Source organism: Prunus mume, linkage group LG8 (genome assembly GCF_029339155.1).
Source record: "Prunus mume cultivar Tortuosa linkage group LG8, ASM2933915v1, whole genome shotgun sequence".
NCBI classification, from domain to species: domain Eukaryota; kingdom Viridiplantae; phylum Streptophyta; class Magnoliopsida; order Rosales; family Rosaceae; genus Prunus; species Prunus mume.
This window is the reverse complement of record NC_142705.1, coordinates 3,599,323-3,613,378: the sequence shown is the minus strand read 5'-3', so window position 1 is coordinate 3,613,378 and position 14,056 is coordinate 3,599,323. Positions and strand designations below refer to the sequence as shown.

General features: G+C 38.0%; 1 protein-coding gene and 1 long non-coding RNA gene across 4 annotated transcripts; both read right to left on the bottom strand.

The window, feature by feature from the left end:
• Positions 1 to 3,934: 3,934 nt before the first annotated feature.
• LOC103343392 (glutamate receptor 3.6-like) lies at positions 3,935 to 8,070 on the bottom strand. Of its 3 annotated transcripts, XM_089042187.1 has the most exons (7): positions 7,976 to 7,991; positions 7,387 to 7,844; positions 5,946 to 7,306; positions 5,583 to 5,863; positions 5,347 to 5,378; positions 4,818 to 5,224; positions 3,935 to 4,613 (listed from the first exon to the last, which is right to left on the bottom strand). In XM_089042187.1, the coding sequence occupies exons 2-7, from the start codon at positions 7,649 to 7,651 to the stop codon at positions 4,170 to 4,172; spliced, it is 2,790 nt and encodes a 929-aa protein (XP_088898313.1). In that variant the 5' UTR covers positions 7,652 to 7,844; positions 7,976 to 7,991; the 3' UTR covers positions 3,935 to 4,169. The 3 variants fall into 3 exon arrangements, with proteins under 3 accessions (XP_088898313.1, XP_088898312.1, XP_088898314.1); XM_089042186.1 differs by having other exon boundaries at positions 7,387 to 8,070; XM_089042188.1 differs by having other exon boundaries at positions 5,946 to 7,291; positions 7,387 to 8,069.
• A 4,220-nt stretch (positions 8,071 to 12,290) lies between these two features.
• LOC103339869 (uncharacterized) lies at positions 12,291 to 13,191 on the bottom strand. The gene is made up of 4 exons (XR_016122465.1): positions 13,079 to 13,191; positions 12,857 to 12,937; positions 12,555 to 12,741; positions 12,291 to 12,408 (listed from the first exon to the last, which is right to left on the bottom strand). It is a non-coding gene; the product is annotated as an uncharacterized LOC103339869 (long non-coding RNA).
• Between the last annotated feature and the right edge of the window lie 865 nt (positions 13,192 to 14,056).

Sequence of the window (14,056 nt, the reverse complement as noted above, 5' to 3'; positions counted from 1 at the left end):
CCCAAAGACCGCCACGGCCGAGCGTGAGACCGGTCCGTGCTCAACGCGTCGTGAAGTCCCGATCAAGACCCACCCAATTTCCTTGCCGGAAAACCCGAGAATCATCGACGGTATCCACTGGTTCGAACCGGAAGTTTCCGATCGTTGCGCCGCCGCCTCCACCGTCTGTTTCAGGTAAAATTGGTGAGGTTTCTTCTCCTTTTTACGTGTTCTAGCTGACTGTTGCTTAGGTTTGGATCGATTTTGAGTTTAGGAACGGATTTGAAGAGCTAGGTTTTGGCCGGTTTTCATTGTGAAATTCCGGCCACTTGCCGTCCGAATTGGACTTGGCCGTAGTTGAAAAAGATGCTCCATTCGTCGAGTAGTATCTAGGATTGGAAGGGTGGCTTGTGCTTTGGAGATTTTCCATCGCCGGAAATTTCTCTACACACCCACGCGCTGCCGGCCCGTGTGGCGGCCCGTGGGCAAGGGTGGTGGAGCTGCGTTTTATCCTGATAAGATCCTTAGGTTGTCACGAGTGAGTAGGATTTTACGGATCTCAATTCGGACGTCGTTTGACTATCGAACGGATTTCGCATATTGTGCGTTATCCAGGTTCGATAGGTTCTAACCGTTAGATCGTTTCCAAATTGAAGTATGTTGATCTAGGTACTCTTAGAATCATGTAGAAATTCGCGTATCGTGAATCGGAGCCCAGGATGTTCTGATTCAATAGTTCAAAATTTGTGAGATTAGCGATAACCATACGATTGGAAGCGATTCCCAAACTTGTAATCGGACCTTAGGATATTCCTTTGGACATACACGCACCGGGAACTTGGGGACTTAAGTATTTCCTTTTGTGAATTTCCATTTTGAAGTGCGTTATTTTAATCAAGGGTTCGTATCTCGAAATAGGTACTTCGGTTGATCATACGCAGCAGGCAAGACCCTCTCGGGGCCGGGCAGCTTGGGATTACCTGTGAGTGGACTTTGTTTTCAAGCATTCGCATGGTTTTATTGATAAAAGATTTGTGCATATGTTTTTAAATGGTAAATGTGATTTAATAAGTATTTGGTTGATGAATTTGGATAATCTTATACGTATTGGCAATATATTTTGGGTATGGATATATTTGAGTATTATGAATATGATTATATGGATTTTGGGATGTCTATCTATATTGCCTATGTATAGAGTATTGGGAGTTGTTGTTGTGAGATTGTGGAAAGATATGAGTTTGAGGGATGGTTGTGAGATGTATGAGTATGTTAGGTGAGTACCATTCCCTAGTTACTAGGCTTCCCACACACGTCGTTGGCAGTGCCGGTGGGGTGGGAAGGCCATGAGATTGAGGGTCTCACACGTGTCGCTTGGCGTGCCAGAGACACTTCCCACACGTGTCGCTGGCGTGCCGGCGATCGGAAGAGTATGTATATTGCTTAGTATTATCACACACGTCGTTGGCAGTGCCGGTGGGGTGATGATACCGTCTGCGCGCGTAGGACTTGTTATGAGATATGTGAGCTACACGTGTCGTTGGCAGTGCCGGCGTGTGAGCTATGGAGTTCTATCCCCCGATTGGACTACTCATCCCGGACGCGGGTTAGTACAGTAATCCTGCGTACCAGCCAAACAATCCCCCGGTACATTAGTATGGAGAGAAGTATATGTTATATTATAGTTATATATATATATATATGTATGTATGAGTTGATGAGAGTTGCATATCTTTGGGAGTGGAGTTGTGGTTTTGAGATTTTGAGATTTATTGGACTATGGGATTATGTGTTTTGAGTATTTGGTTTATGAATTGTGAAATTGCATGCTAGAGCATTATTTTTACACGGTGGGGTTATTATGTTGATTTAAATACGAACTTTATTTTTGTTCACTCACATATTTCTGTTTTGCGCCCCCCAGGCAATAGTTGCTCTTGGAAGCGTTCGAGCAGAGTACGAGCTCAAATCATTCCATCCGTAGATAGGACTTGTGTAAATTCCTTCTACTCAACTGTTTTTTGTAAACTAATTCTGTTAGATACTCTGTTATCGCCCATGTTAGGTTGTTACTTGAGGCCGGATGCCACTTTACTTTGGATTGTTGTATGTTGAAAGCATGCTGGCAGTTGAGATTTATATTATGTAAATTATGCAGGTTGAATGTTGTTGGGTTTGAGCATTTTACAGGGGAGACTCGCCAAAATTTTGGCAGGATGTCTCGGTTTTAGTAAGTGGGCCCGGCATCGGGGAGATGTCGGCACCAAGACGGGGTCCACCCCGGGTTTGGGGGAAATTCCGGGGAGGGTCTTGTCAATTTTATTTTATTTTTATGAGAGATAAAATAAAATTAATGATTGTTTATTTAAAACATTAAAACTATTTGTCATGTCAGATTTAATCTCAACTATTAAAAGTGGAGTAATCTAATGGCCCAAAAATCGTGTTAAAACTTCTGTCAAAAATATGATACCACGGATCCGCCCCCTATATATAACTATATTTATATATGAGTAACTTAGTACCACATAGAAAGAATTCGTTAAAACTTAGTATCACATATAATGAACAATATTAAAACTCAATAGTGAATAATAATACAACTCCATAATATATAACCAAAAACAAAAAAATACAACTCCATAATAAAATAATAAATAACATTAAACATATGCCTAAATTTATCATTAGGGTTTTTTTAATGGAAATTTATCATAGATAATATTAGCTTGCAGAAATTTTAAAGACCATATAAATATTAGGGAGTTTCACTAAAACACCCAAAATGGGGGTTGAAATTATAAAAAAACCCAAGCACTATTTAAACATATAAACACACCCAAAACCCATCATTACACACACTCAAAACCCATTTATAAACACACCCAAAAAGTTGACTTTGGGGTTGATTTTGGGTGTGTTTCTATATTTAAATAGTGCTTGGATTTTTTTATAAATACATGTCTAGGATTGGGTTTATTTATAAATTTGTATAAATATTATACGTCGAAGCTTTATTAACAAACTCGTCTGTAGCATGTTGCATAAGGCTCAGTAGGAGGATTAGAGAGAGAGGGGATCGAGTCCCCTTAACAAAAATCTATTTTTTTATATTTATATAAATAGATAGAAAAAGATCTTTTTCATTTATTTTTCAGTTTATATATTGACAATATTTAAATGGATATGTGCTATAATCTCGCCCATTCAAAAAAAACATGTGAGATCTTTATTGGTCCTGTTTATTATCAACGACTACAACATGTGGTTTCAGACAAGTTTCAGGTAAACAACTTTAACATTCCCTTCCACTCCTACAGATAAAAAGTCACATGAAATTTTAAAATTTTCTCAGTATAATTTTGCATGTATATTTCTCCAATTTCGTTTATTGGTTTCCTTACATGCCACTCCAAATTGGAATTAATGGTAGATTAGATCACCTGCCAGCCCATCAAAGGACGAAAGCGAGGTGGAGGTATACGTTTTGGTGAAATGGAACGAGACTCGTCGCTTGCGCATGGGGCAGCCTATCTATTGCATGATAGGCTTCATACATGTTCTGATTATCACATTGCTGCTGTATGTTCCACATGTGGAAGCATCCTAACACCCTCAGTCATCAAGCCAGAGAAACGGGTTGCACGTGCAGTTAAGGGACTGCCCCCTGTAAGAGCTCCCAAGGTCTTCCGTCATGCTTGTGATACGAATAAAGGGATGGAGACAGTTGCAAATGCCCTATGTCTTCAAATACTTAGCTGCTGAGTTAGCAGCTATGAGCATAAAAATGACCCTCCAGCTAAGTATTTGAAGCTTGATCCTGTTCCTAGAGGGAGGATCAGTGTAAAAATTATACACTAAGATGAATAGATCTTAAAGTTTTTTAATTAGTTTTTTATTCTTTTCTTGGCTGGGTATCATTTCATGCAGAATTATCCACCAAGCACACAAATAATTAGTGAATTTCTTCATCTTTCTATTAAAAAAATTGGTATACTTCACAAAGAGCTTTGTCAAAGTATTCCCATAAAAGAGTAATGCAGCGTGAAATTGAATACATAATGACATGAGCTGTGTATACATAAGCGTCTAACCTAATTCATATCAGAAGACGACCCATGAAGTTATAATTGGTGTGGGATGGCTCCGAATCAGAACTTCTGATCAGGCATTATTACCATTATCAAGACTCATTCTTCAATATGTCTTCTTTTGGAATTGTACATAGATTCATCTTCACTTGCACTTCTATTTGACATCCTTTCCATTTGCCGTCTTTTGGATCGATTTTTTACTTCCTCTTCCTTCTCATCAACAAATGAAATAAAGGTTTGAAGACGTGCAGACGTCGAGCTGCCGGCAGAAATCACTTCCTCAGTGTAGTGCTTGCTGAACTGGCGCAGCATATTGATGAAATATATAATCAGAGCAAGAAAACAAGCTGAACCACAAAGAACAAAGAGGCCCCAGAAGCTTTTAAGTTGAAGCCTGTCAACTTGTAGCTTTGCGCCTTGTGAGGCACAACCACTGCTTATAAGCCATTTATCATGGATCCTTTGTAGATCCCCATTCTCTGACAGCTTCAAAATAGCAGTAGACATGTCCACTGATAAAGGTGAGTCCCTTGCAAAAGCCTGATTTGAAATGAACATGATAACTATGAGAATCCAGAACATAATATTTGGGCAACCAGTTCTGCTTATATAACACTTTAGCAATATTAAGGTTGTTCTATCAAAATGTCTTGAAGGGTCTGATTTGGTAATATAACATGTCAGGTTATCTGATAAAAGAGTATTACCATGGTCATAGATATAATAGATAAAAGAGAAACTTACAAATCCCCAACCGGTTTTGGTGAATTCTTGACCTACAATACTGAAATCACATCTGCTTGAGAGGAATAGCTCAATGTATGCACGCTCATCAATCACTGCAGCAACACCACCTCTTTGGGGACCGTCTTTCAAGGCTTTAGCATAATCGTTTGGCATGATAAGGGGAACGAGTCTGGACTCGTCAACGTTGAGTTTGTCAGTTAGATAACCCCTGGAAAATGAACCTTGCTGGTAGCCAATGGGGTCATTGCTTGCAAGCAAAGTATCAAGGCCTTTGACGGAGGAAGAAAGCTGTTGCACTGTAAGGATTGAGGTCAAACTTGCAGTGTAGCTTGAATTGATTATAAGAACGACAAACAGCCATATAATTAGTACTAAGCGACCCAGGGTACTGACTGTATTTTCTCCTGCATAAGATCCCAACAAAAAAAAAAGAAGAAAAAGAAAAGAAAAGTAAATAAGCATTACTGAAGCAGCTATTAACCCATGGTTGCTGGAAAAGCTACTAAATTAGTGCGAATTTACTTACTATGGGCAAAGAACCAAGTTGAAAAGCTAAACCTGCAGAAGGAAAGCACAAATTTTAAGTGATTGTGGGATTTATACCAAGAAGATGCCAATCCTAGTATGGTGAAACTCCACAAATAGACATTATGAGAAAGTAACACCAATTGACAGACACTATCTCAATGTCTTGAACAAAGTACAGAATTATAAAGTTTCCAACATAGAATGAGATAACATGAGATACTTCTTATTACTCACCACAGAATAGTGACAATTTGTTTTTTAGGAGGCCCCCGAAAATCATCGTTCAACCTATGCTCTAAAATCCAAACAACTGTTCCAACAATGAGAAAGAAGGCAGCCATGACGCCCCACATAATTGGATTGAATGGCCTCAGAAAAGCCCAAGGATTAGAATTCAACGTTGTCCTAACAGGTGCAACAACTACTAGCCCAGATTCAATAAATGGCTGTGTAAAATCTGCCATCCTTGTTCGGTTGGTGATGATTGCAATGTCACCTATTGCTCCATCAAATTCCTATAGGGAAGAAGCAAATGGAAAATCAGAAAAAATATTTACCTTCTTAAGTTTAAAGAAATGCTCTGTATATGATACTCACACCCGTTTGGATTTTGTGCACAAGTTCAGTGCTTCTTGGGTTCTTAACACCATCACCAAAAGGAATCAACTTGTATGGAACAGCATAGGGCAACATGTTCAATGCAGCAGTAAAAACATCAATGCAGTACCCAGTGAACATGTCATTACCTTCTGCGTATGAAACAAATTCACGAAAACTAACATGTTTTGGGACTCCAATCTTCAAGTGCCTTCCATTGTTTGGAAATACCCAACCACGAGGCTTCTGTGTTGTTTGTCCAGGCCAAATTACGCCATACAGGCTTTGATGTGAACTAGAACGGTTTGGTGGCTTTGTGTATTCTGGAGGCACAACTGATAAACCTGAATAATTGGACCAGTAACCAATCTTCCTAATCCCTGTGCCAATCACATTTATGATTTCAAATACTGGATGAATGAGGTTTCTATCCGGAGTGAACTTAACAAGGCCAGTTATGCCAGTCATATTAACCTGTAAAATGTTACGCAATAACAGATTCCCTCCATTAAAGATACTCATGGCATCAAGATTCAGATCCCCTCTGCGCAGCTGAGTCAACCTTGAATCATTTGAAAATGAAATGTTTCCTCCTTGATCAAAAAAGGCATTAATGGCATGTGCAAGCAACCACACAGTGTCGTAGGCATAAAGACCATAAGCATTCAACCCAATTTTGCCTTTAGATGTCTGTCCACTAGTCAAGTTGCTCCACCTAGAAACAAATTTTCTTTTCAGTTCTGTCTCTGGTGTGTACATGCGCAATGTTAGAACTCCTTGCATATCATCCATCATACTTGATGGGAGAGGAGAGTTGGTATCTATTTGAGTAGTTAGCCAGTGAGTCGCTATCCAGACATAGCCAGTTCCCATCATGCCAAGATACTTGGCCACAGCAAACACCTGAGGACCCCAACCAGCATAAGCGTGAAGAACAATAATCCGAGACTCTGTCAAAGCCACTTTAACCAGTAAATCAGTGATGTTACTCTGGTTAGGATCAAGGACCAAAGGTGCTTTGTATGAGATCTTACAACGTCTCTCAGCAAGCATATCCCCTAATGCAGCAATCCCATTTCTCCCATAGTCATCATCAACATAGACTGCAATTACCTCTTTCCATCCGTAGTGGTCAATCATTGCGGCTACTGCAGCCATTTGATGCAGATCATTCTGGGTGGTTCTAACAAAGAATGGGAACTGAAGTGAAGACAGGGTGGGGTCCGTTACTGAAAATGATAATAGAGGAACTTGGAGCTCATTTGCAATATGAGATATTATATGAGCTGTGACAGCATTCTGAGGTCCAATTATGGCCACTGTGTCTTTCTCCATGAACCGTAAGGCTGCAGCAAGAACAGCTGGATCTGAATTCACAGTGTTCCTATATAATGCATTTAAGAGAGATCTTACAAACTGTGAACAAAGTTGCAAGACGTACCTTCAACGATGCCCAGAAATCCACTGTAATTTGAGTCTTGCATTTTAACTATCATCTTAGTTCCACCAAGAACAGCTGGATCAGAATTCACATCTTCAATGGCAGCTTCTATTGCCACTTTAGCAACTTTGCCAACAATGGAATTGAAAGAGAAAACAGCCCCAACATTTACAAATTCTGGTCTTGTAGAGACATTCGTGCTACCTCCATTTGAGGCAACCACATTATAGAAAACCATCAACACCAAGAGCCAAACTATATTCATCGTAAACCCCCAATTTTCAACTTGCTTTGCAAAGGAAGCAAAACCAGCCACCCAGAAAGCGGTAGAATCAACTGGACTTCAAACTCATACACTGGCATAGTTAAGAAACACCGAAAAATATGCAAGCAACTAAGAATTTCATCCAGTGACATGAAGAGAACAACTAGGTGCTGAAAGAGTATGTACACGTAACCTCAACATCATAAACTCCACAAGAAGTAGATAAATAATTAGAAATTCCCACTAATAACTAGATCTAATCATGAAACATAAACAGAAAAATGATAAGTTGAGCCCATAAACTAGAGTTTTCTGCTAAATTACCAACTAATCAGACCCATGAAGAGACAAGAGACACAAAATGAAAGTTAAAAGCAGCTTGTGAGGAAAGATTTTTATTTTGAGGAAGGAAGAGCGTTTAATACGGACAAAATTGTGGGCTCACACCAATATGCATATTCTAGCAACAATTAACAGTAAAAGAGAATTCCACCAACCTTATCAAAAAAGAGAATTCAACCAAGGGGAAAAAAACAGTGAAAAAGGGAAAAGAAACCTTTAGAAGTGTTAAATTTAATACACACTTAAAGAATATAGAAAAATCTAGAAAAAATTAGAAAACTCAAGAAAGTTCACTAACTTTGACAAAGTCAAGCTTTAAGAAATGATTATTGTAAACTCTAGAAAAATCTTGTAATAAAGTAATAATATTATAAAGTAATGACTAGGAGAAGAAGCCAAGTCCACCGACTTGGACAATGGCGGCAGCTTAAGAGTATAAATAGAAGTAGTCTCTTGTACAAAGCCAAGAGAGAGAGAAAAGGCCAAATAGCCAGCAAAGAGTGAAAAGGCCAATAAGCCTAGCAAACAGTTTCTAGTTGTTGAAGGCCAAAAAGCCTAGTCCGCTGTAAAGCCTTGTACCCATCTATTGTTGAATAAATAAAATCACTTTTGTTCTCTAAAACCAAGAAGAAGTTTGATTCCAGATGAAAAGACAACTAACAGTGCAGCCATCGCCTTAATCCAAAGAACTGAACCAGAACTTAGACCCAGAAATTTCTACTCTCTTGCTAGATTAAAACAGTAACACAGCATTTGTGACTTAAACCCAAAGAACCCTTTTGAGAAAAAACTCATTTCCCTAAGGACAAGTATAATCAGGAAATTGGCCAACTGGATTTTCTATAGCAAAGAAGATGAAAGGAATTTAAAAAGTAAAAAGTTATAAACTTTAGAGCTTTATGCATCAAAAAGGTCAGGCTTATACGCTAAGCAGTATTGGTCAAGCATGTACACCTGAGAAAGTTTCTGAAATTGCTCATGTATAATGAGGATAATAGTATTATTGTCAATGCAGAAAACGTGGGTTGGAAATTAATACCAGGTAGAAAGAAAGAGACACTGTTGGTTGTGATGAAAGTGTGTTCCATGACATGGAGATGACGACCTCCGAATTTTCAGTGGCAAAATAGTTTTTGTGGCTGTCCTCTCTTTTTCACCGTTACAAGTTGAGAGGGGCAAAATTCTCATAAAAAATGATTGTTGCAGGACTATTCTTTTCGTAGATGTTTTGTACCATTAATTAACTGATAACAAGTACACAAGTGCAAATGTGATATATAATTCATTTTCTCTTGACTTTTTCTTGAGAGAATTTTGTTTTCTCTTAACTTAAAAAAGTGATTAATCATTTCATATTAATTACCATCATCAGCAAGATCTGATGCAACTTATTATCCTTTTTTCTTTTCCAAATGAAACAAAATCTAAATGAGATGACTTACCAATAACCTTATTTAAGTTATGCTCATAGTTAGTAGATTTTAGTAACATCGGACATTCTTCAATAAGTATTTAAGTTAAAGATTTATTATAGAATTCTAATCTCGACAGTTGAATGACATCTAAGAAACTATTAACACATTGAATTCTAATCTCGGCAGTTGAAACAATGACTTGTAATTAAAAGCAATGAATTATTTGCACTGAGTAAAACAGAATCCAATCTGAACTAAAACTAAAAGAAACTATTCATAGACTCTATGGAATACGAGTCCATCAGTTTGGATAATTGAAATATAATTCTTTTACCTACAAATTCGAAGATGAGCACATCTAACGTACACGACAGAACTTCTCCAACAAGAAATTGCCAATCTCCAAGCAAATTGTAAACCGTATAATGGTAGTGTCAACCTACATCAAGATGAAGCAACATCACCAATCTAACAATGGAGATGACTAGATTGAGATTCGAGAAATGCAAAACAGTTACAGTAAGTCATACTTCTGATAAACACTTGTAATTAGAAAGGGAAGGAAGTGAAAAAGGTTAAATATTACAATTAATCATTCAGTTCACTTAAAAGTAGATGGGCTCATGATGTTTTCTCATGAAAACTAGATTAATTGTCTGACCTCAGTTATTTAATGCATACTCACGTCTTCAAAGATTGATATTGAAGAAAGCTAATAGCACAAAACGGTACTACCCTTTAAAAATGAAGGGGACATCTGTATAATTGAAATTGGTTTCTACAATTTCAGATCTTGTATTTCCGTAGGCTCTGAGGCTCTTCTTTCACAGGTTTCAGGGTTACAAGGTTTTGAAGATGATGAACAACCTTCAAAAAATGATTTACAAATGCCATGTCTCAATGATCTTAAATGCTGTCCAGCAGAAATGACCAGCAAATCATCTGAGTATCTAACCGCAAGATCCTCTGCAATAACATCATTTCCAAATCCATCCATAACATTATAAGAAGATGCATGAGTGTGCATACATGTAAGAATAGTAGAAAGAACTCACCTATAAATTGAATAAATCGGCGACTTATATAAATAGCTAGCCAGTGGATGCATTGATGTGTAGAATCCCAGACCATCAAAAAGTAGACTTGTGCTCCCCACAGTATAATTATAGGCCTGATACAAGGACCTATTAGATCTTTAATTCTTCGAATCCTGAATTATGCAACAAAACTATTAAGGTGATACTACAAGACAACTTAAAAGGACGAAACTTTTACACAATCAGTATATAACAATAAGAACCCAGATGAGTAAATCAATCATATGATGAGAAAAACACAACAAATCAACCCCATTCTTTCAACATACTGAACTTAAGTAACTCATCATGAAAACAAAATGCAATAAAGATATCAGATAGCAACTTACAGTCAAAGAAGGACAATCTGCAGAACCCAGAAACAGCCTGTGGCTCAGCAGAAGCAAAGCCAATTTAATTTATAGAGGGAAGAAGAGAAGGAACAAAAATCTGCAGACCCCATTTCCAAGGAAGTTTAAACTTGCTAAAGATGAGCTGCCATAATTTTGAATCCCATCAATAAACATAGAAGAAAATAAAGTGAAAGAATAGACTAAAAGAAAGTGGCTGCAGAAATGTGCCTGCAATGACACAATATTGCTGGGTTCAAAAGGTGGTGCATCTGATACAGTTCGTGCTCGAAATATCGGCTTCAACGAAGAAAATGGCACATGTACCTGGAAAAAATGCGACAGACCCACCCTGGCACTCAGACTCTAAACCTTAAAGAACCAGACCCACCCTGCACTCAGACCCGCCTGGAGCCGCCTAGGGCAGCCCAGACCCTCCTAGTGCCTCCCTGACTCGCCCAGGCTGCCTACGCTGATTTTTTAAACCTCTCCCGACGACTATTCGTTGGAACAGGTCTATCCCGGCGAAATTTGCCGGATTAGATCTCTCCTGATGAAACTTCGTCAGCATCGGTAGCTTTCGTCGGGACAGGTCTAATCCGCAAATTTCGATAGAACTGTGCCAACGAAATTTCGTCGGCAAAGGTTTTCTTGCTTTTTTTAAAATAAAAAAATAAAAAAAGTTATTCTTAATTAAGTAATATTTTAGCCTTTCTTAATTACTTTCATTAATAATTAAGTAATATTCCAACACGTAATTGATATTATCGAATCACATTTTGACTTGAATTTAAGTTTCGAGGCTAAAATCCATTTTTGGAATACTAAAATATTTGGGTAACAAAACCAAATTTCAAGGATTGTTATTAAAATATTTAATACTAATTATTCACTCAAGAAATAATAATTAAAACATAATAACTAATGAAGACATTAGTTACCCAAGAAAAATCAGATGCGCCTTTCATGGATATAGTGTACTCTAGCATCCGTGAACTAAATGGCATATAAAAACAGATGCGCCTTTCGTGGATCACAACAAAATGCTTATATCCCTGCATTAATTTCATGAACCATCCGTCTGAAGCTGATAAACCTTTGAAAAAAAAAACCCCTTGAGTTTAGGTATAGCCGCGCGGCTATACTTGTTTTCGCGCGTGGACGTCTAAATAGTATAGCCGGCTGTACTCGTGTAAGTTTTCATTTTTACAAAATAGTATAGTTTACTATAGTAATTTTTAAGCCATTTCAATTACAATTGCCATTTCAATTACAATTGGTAGGCATTCTAGTCTAGTTTATGAATCAAAGCCTTACCAGAGTGACTGAGAATGGAGGCATTAGTAACAAGAAATGCTATTCTTGTTTGGTTCTCGAGAAAATGAAAGATCACGATTCACGACTGACCTGAGTACTGCAAAGTACAAAACTTGAGGCTGAATTTCCTTTGACAGATCATCTCAGATGAAACATTTTATGTCATGTAGATTTGTCCTACAGAACTTTATAATCTTGGTCGCTTATGTATGCTCCTGTAGAAGCCTCTGCTTTTCATCTGCTGCGAGTATATACACCTGCAATGAGAGAGAGAGAGAGAGAGAGAGAGAGAATTAATATATATGTATATGTTGACAGATTATCTTCTCATTAGTCCTTGACTCATTGCTGAGAGAATTATCTCAGATGAAAATGGAAGTATATTAAGCTCCATTATACTTACAGAGTTAAGGTTGAAATTAGAGCTCTATGTATGCAAAACATTACACTGGTACAGGATCTTGTTCGAGGATTTCTTTTCCTGTAATTCCATCTTTCAAAGTTTTAAAGTAAACGTTGTAGTCCTTCTCAGGGGGTGGATTTTGAGGGTCCACTGTAAATGGCTCACTAAATGGCACAACACTTTTAACCTGCAAATGAGTTTATAAGCATCTCAGAATCTGCAAAAGCTTTTAACTTCCAAAAATAGCAAAATACAGCCACAGCACACAGCACACAATTAAGGGACATAAGTCGGGCTGTGACCTCAAATGTCTCGCCAGATGCATAGGGGCTTTCCAACGCAGCAACACAAATATGAGCAACCTCCTCTCTTGATATCTTACCCTGCATATATATATATATATATAAATACTATAAATCATAACATTCAGATATTATTACTATTATAAGGGAAAGAAAGAGCAATACATGTCATCACAGGCATACAACAAAGAGAGAATAGTGATCTTCTATTTGATTATACACCGTTATATTGTCTCCTTGGTAAAAAATGAGATTTGCTCCGGCAGGCTCCTCAGTTAATGCACAAGGCCTCACAATTGTATATGGTATTCCACTTTCCCGTATTAAATATTCCCATGCTCCAAAACTTATCAATGTACAAAATTGAAAGAGCTAAATCTGACCCAGAAAAAAGAAAAAGAACAGAAAAGAGCTAAGAATTAGTATTTTTATACACTGCTCATATATAAAAATATCAAACAGCTTGCATTGAATTAGTATGAAACCTTCAACTTGAATGTCAGGATAAAATCCAATTCCTTGTTTAAACGAACAGCAGGAGGCTGTTTACTTAGATCAAGTCCAGGCCTGTCAGGTCGGGTAATTCCTGCAGAACCTACGCTTATAAACCTACATGGAACACAAGCAAGAGATTCTTTAAAGACTAAAACAGAAAGTGCACCTAGCAGATCAATTATGTTTAGTCATAAGAAGAAAATCCAACAAAATGAAAAGAATGTGAAACCTGGGAGTAATAGGACTGTTTTAGATATGCTCGTATGCTTGATAATGGGATCTTAAATGCCTCTTCCACAAAAGTAGGATTCAGTTTCCCATCAAATTCAAACTTGCTAAAGATGAGCTGCCATAATTTTGAATCCCATCAATAAACATAGAAGAAAATGAAGTGAAAGAATAGACTAAAAGAAAGTGGCTGCAGAAATGTGCCTGCAATGACATAATATTGCTGAGGTCAAAAGGTGGTGCATCTGATACAGTTCTTGCTCGAAATATCGGCTTCAATGAAGAAAAGGCCACATGTACCTGGAAAAAATGCAATAGACCCACCCTGGCACCCAAACCCGCCTAGACCCGCCTAGACCTGCCTAGACCCTCCCAGCACCACCTAGACCCGCCCAGCGCCCCCTAGACCCAAATAGCGCCACCTAGAGCCGCCTAGCACAGCCCTGACCCGCCCAGGCCTCCTTGGCAGATTTTTCG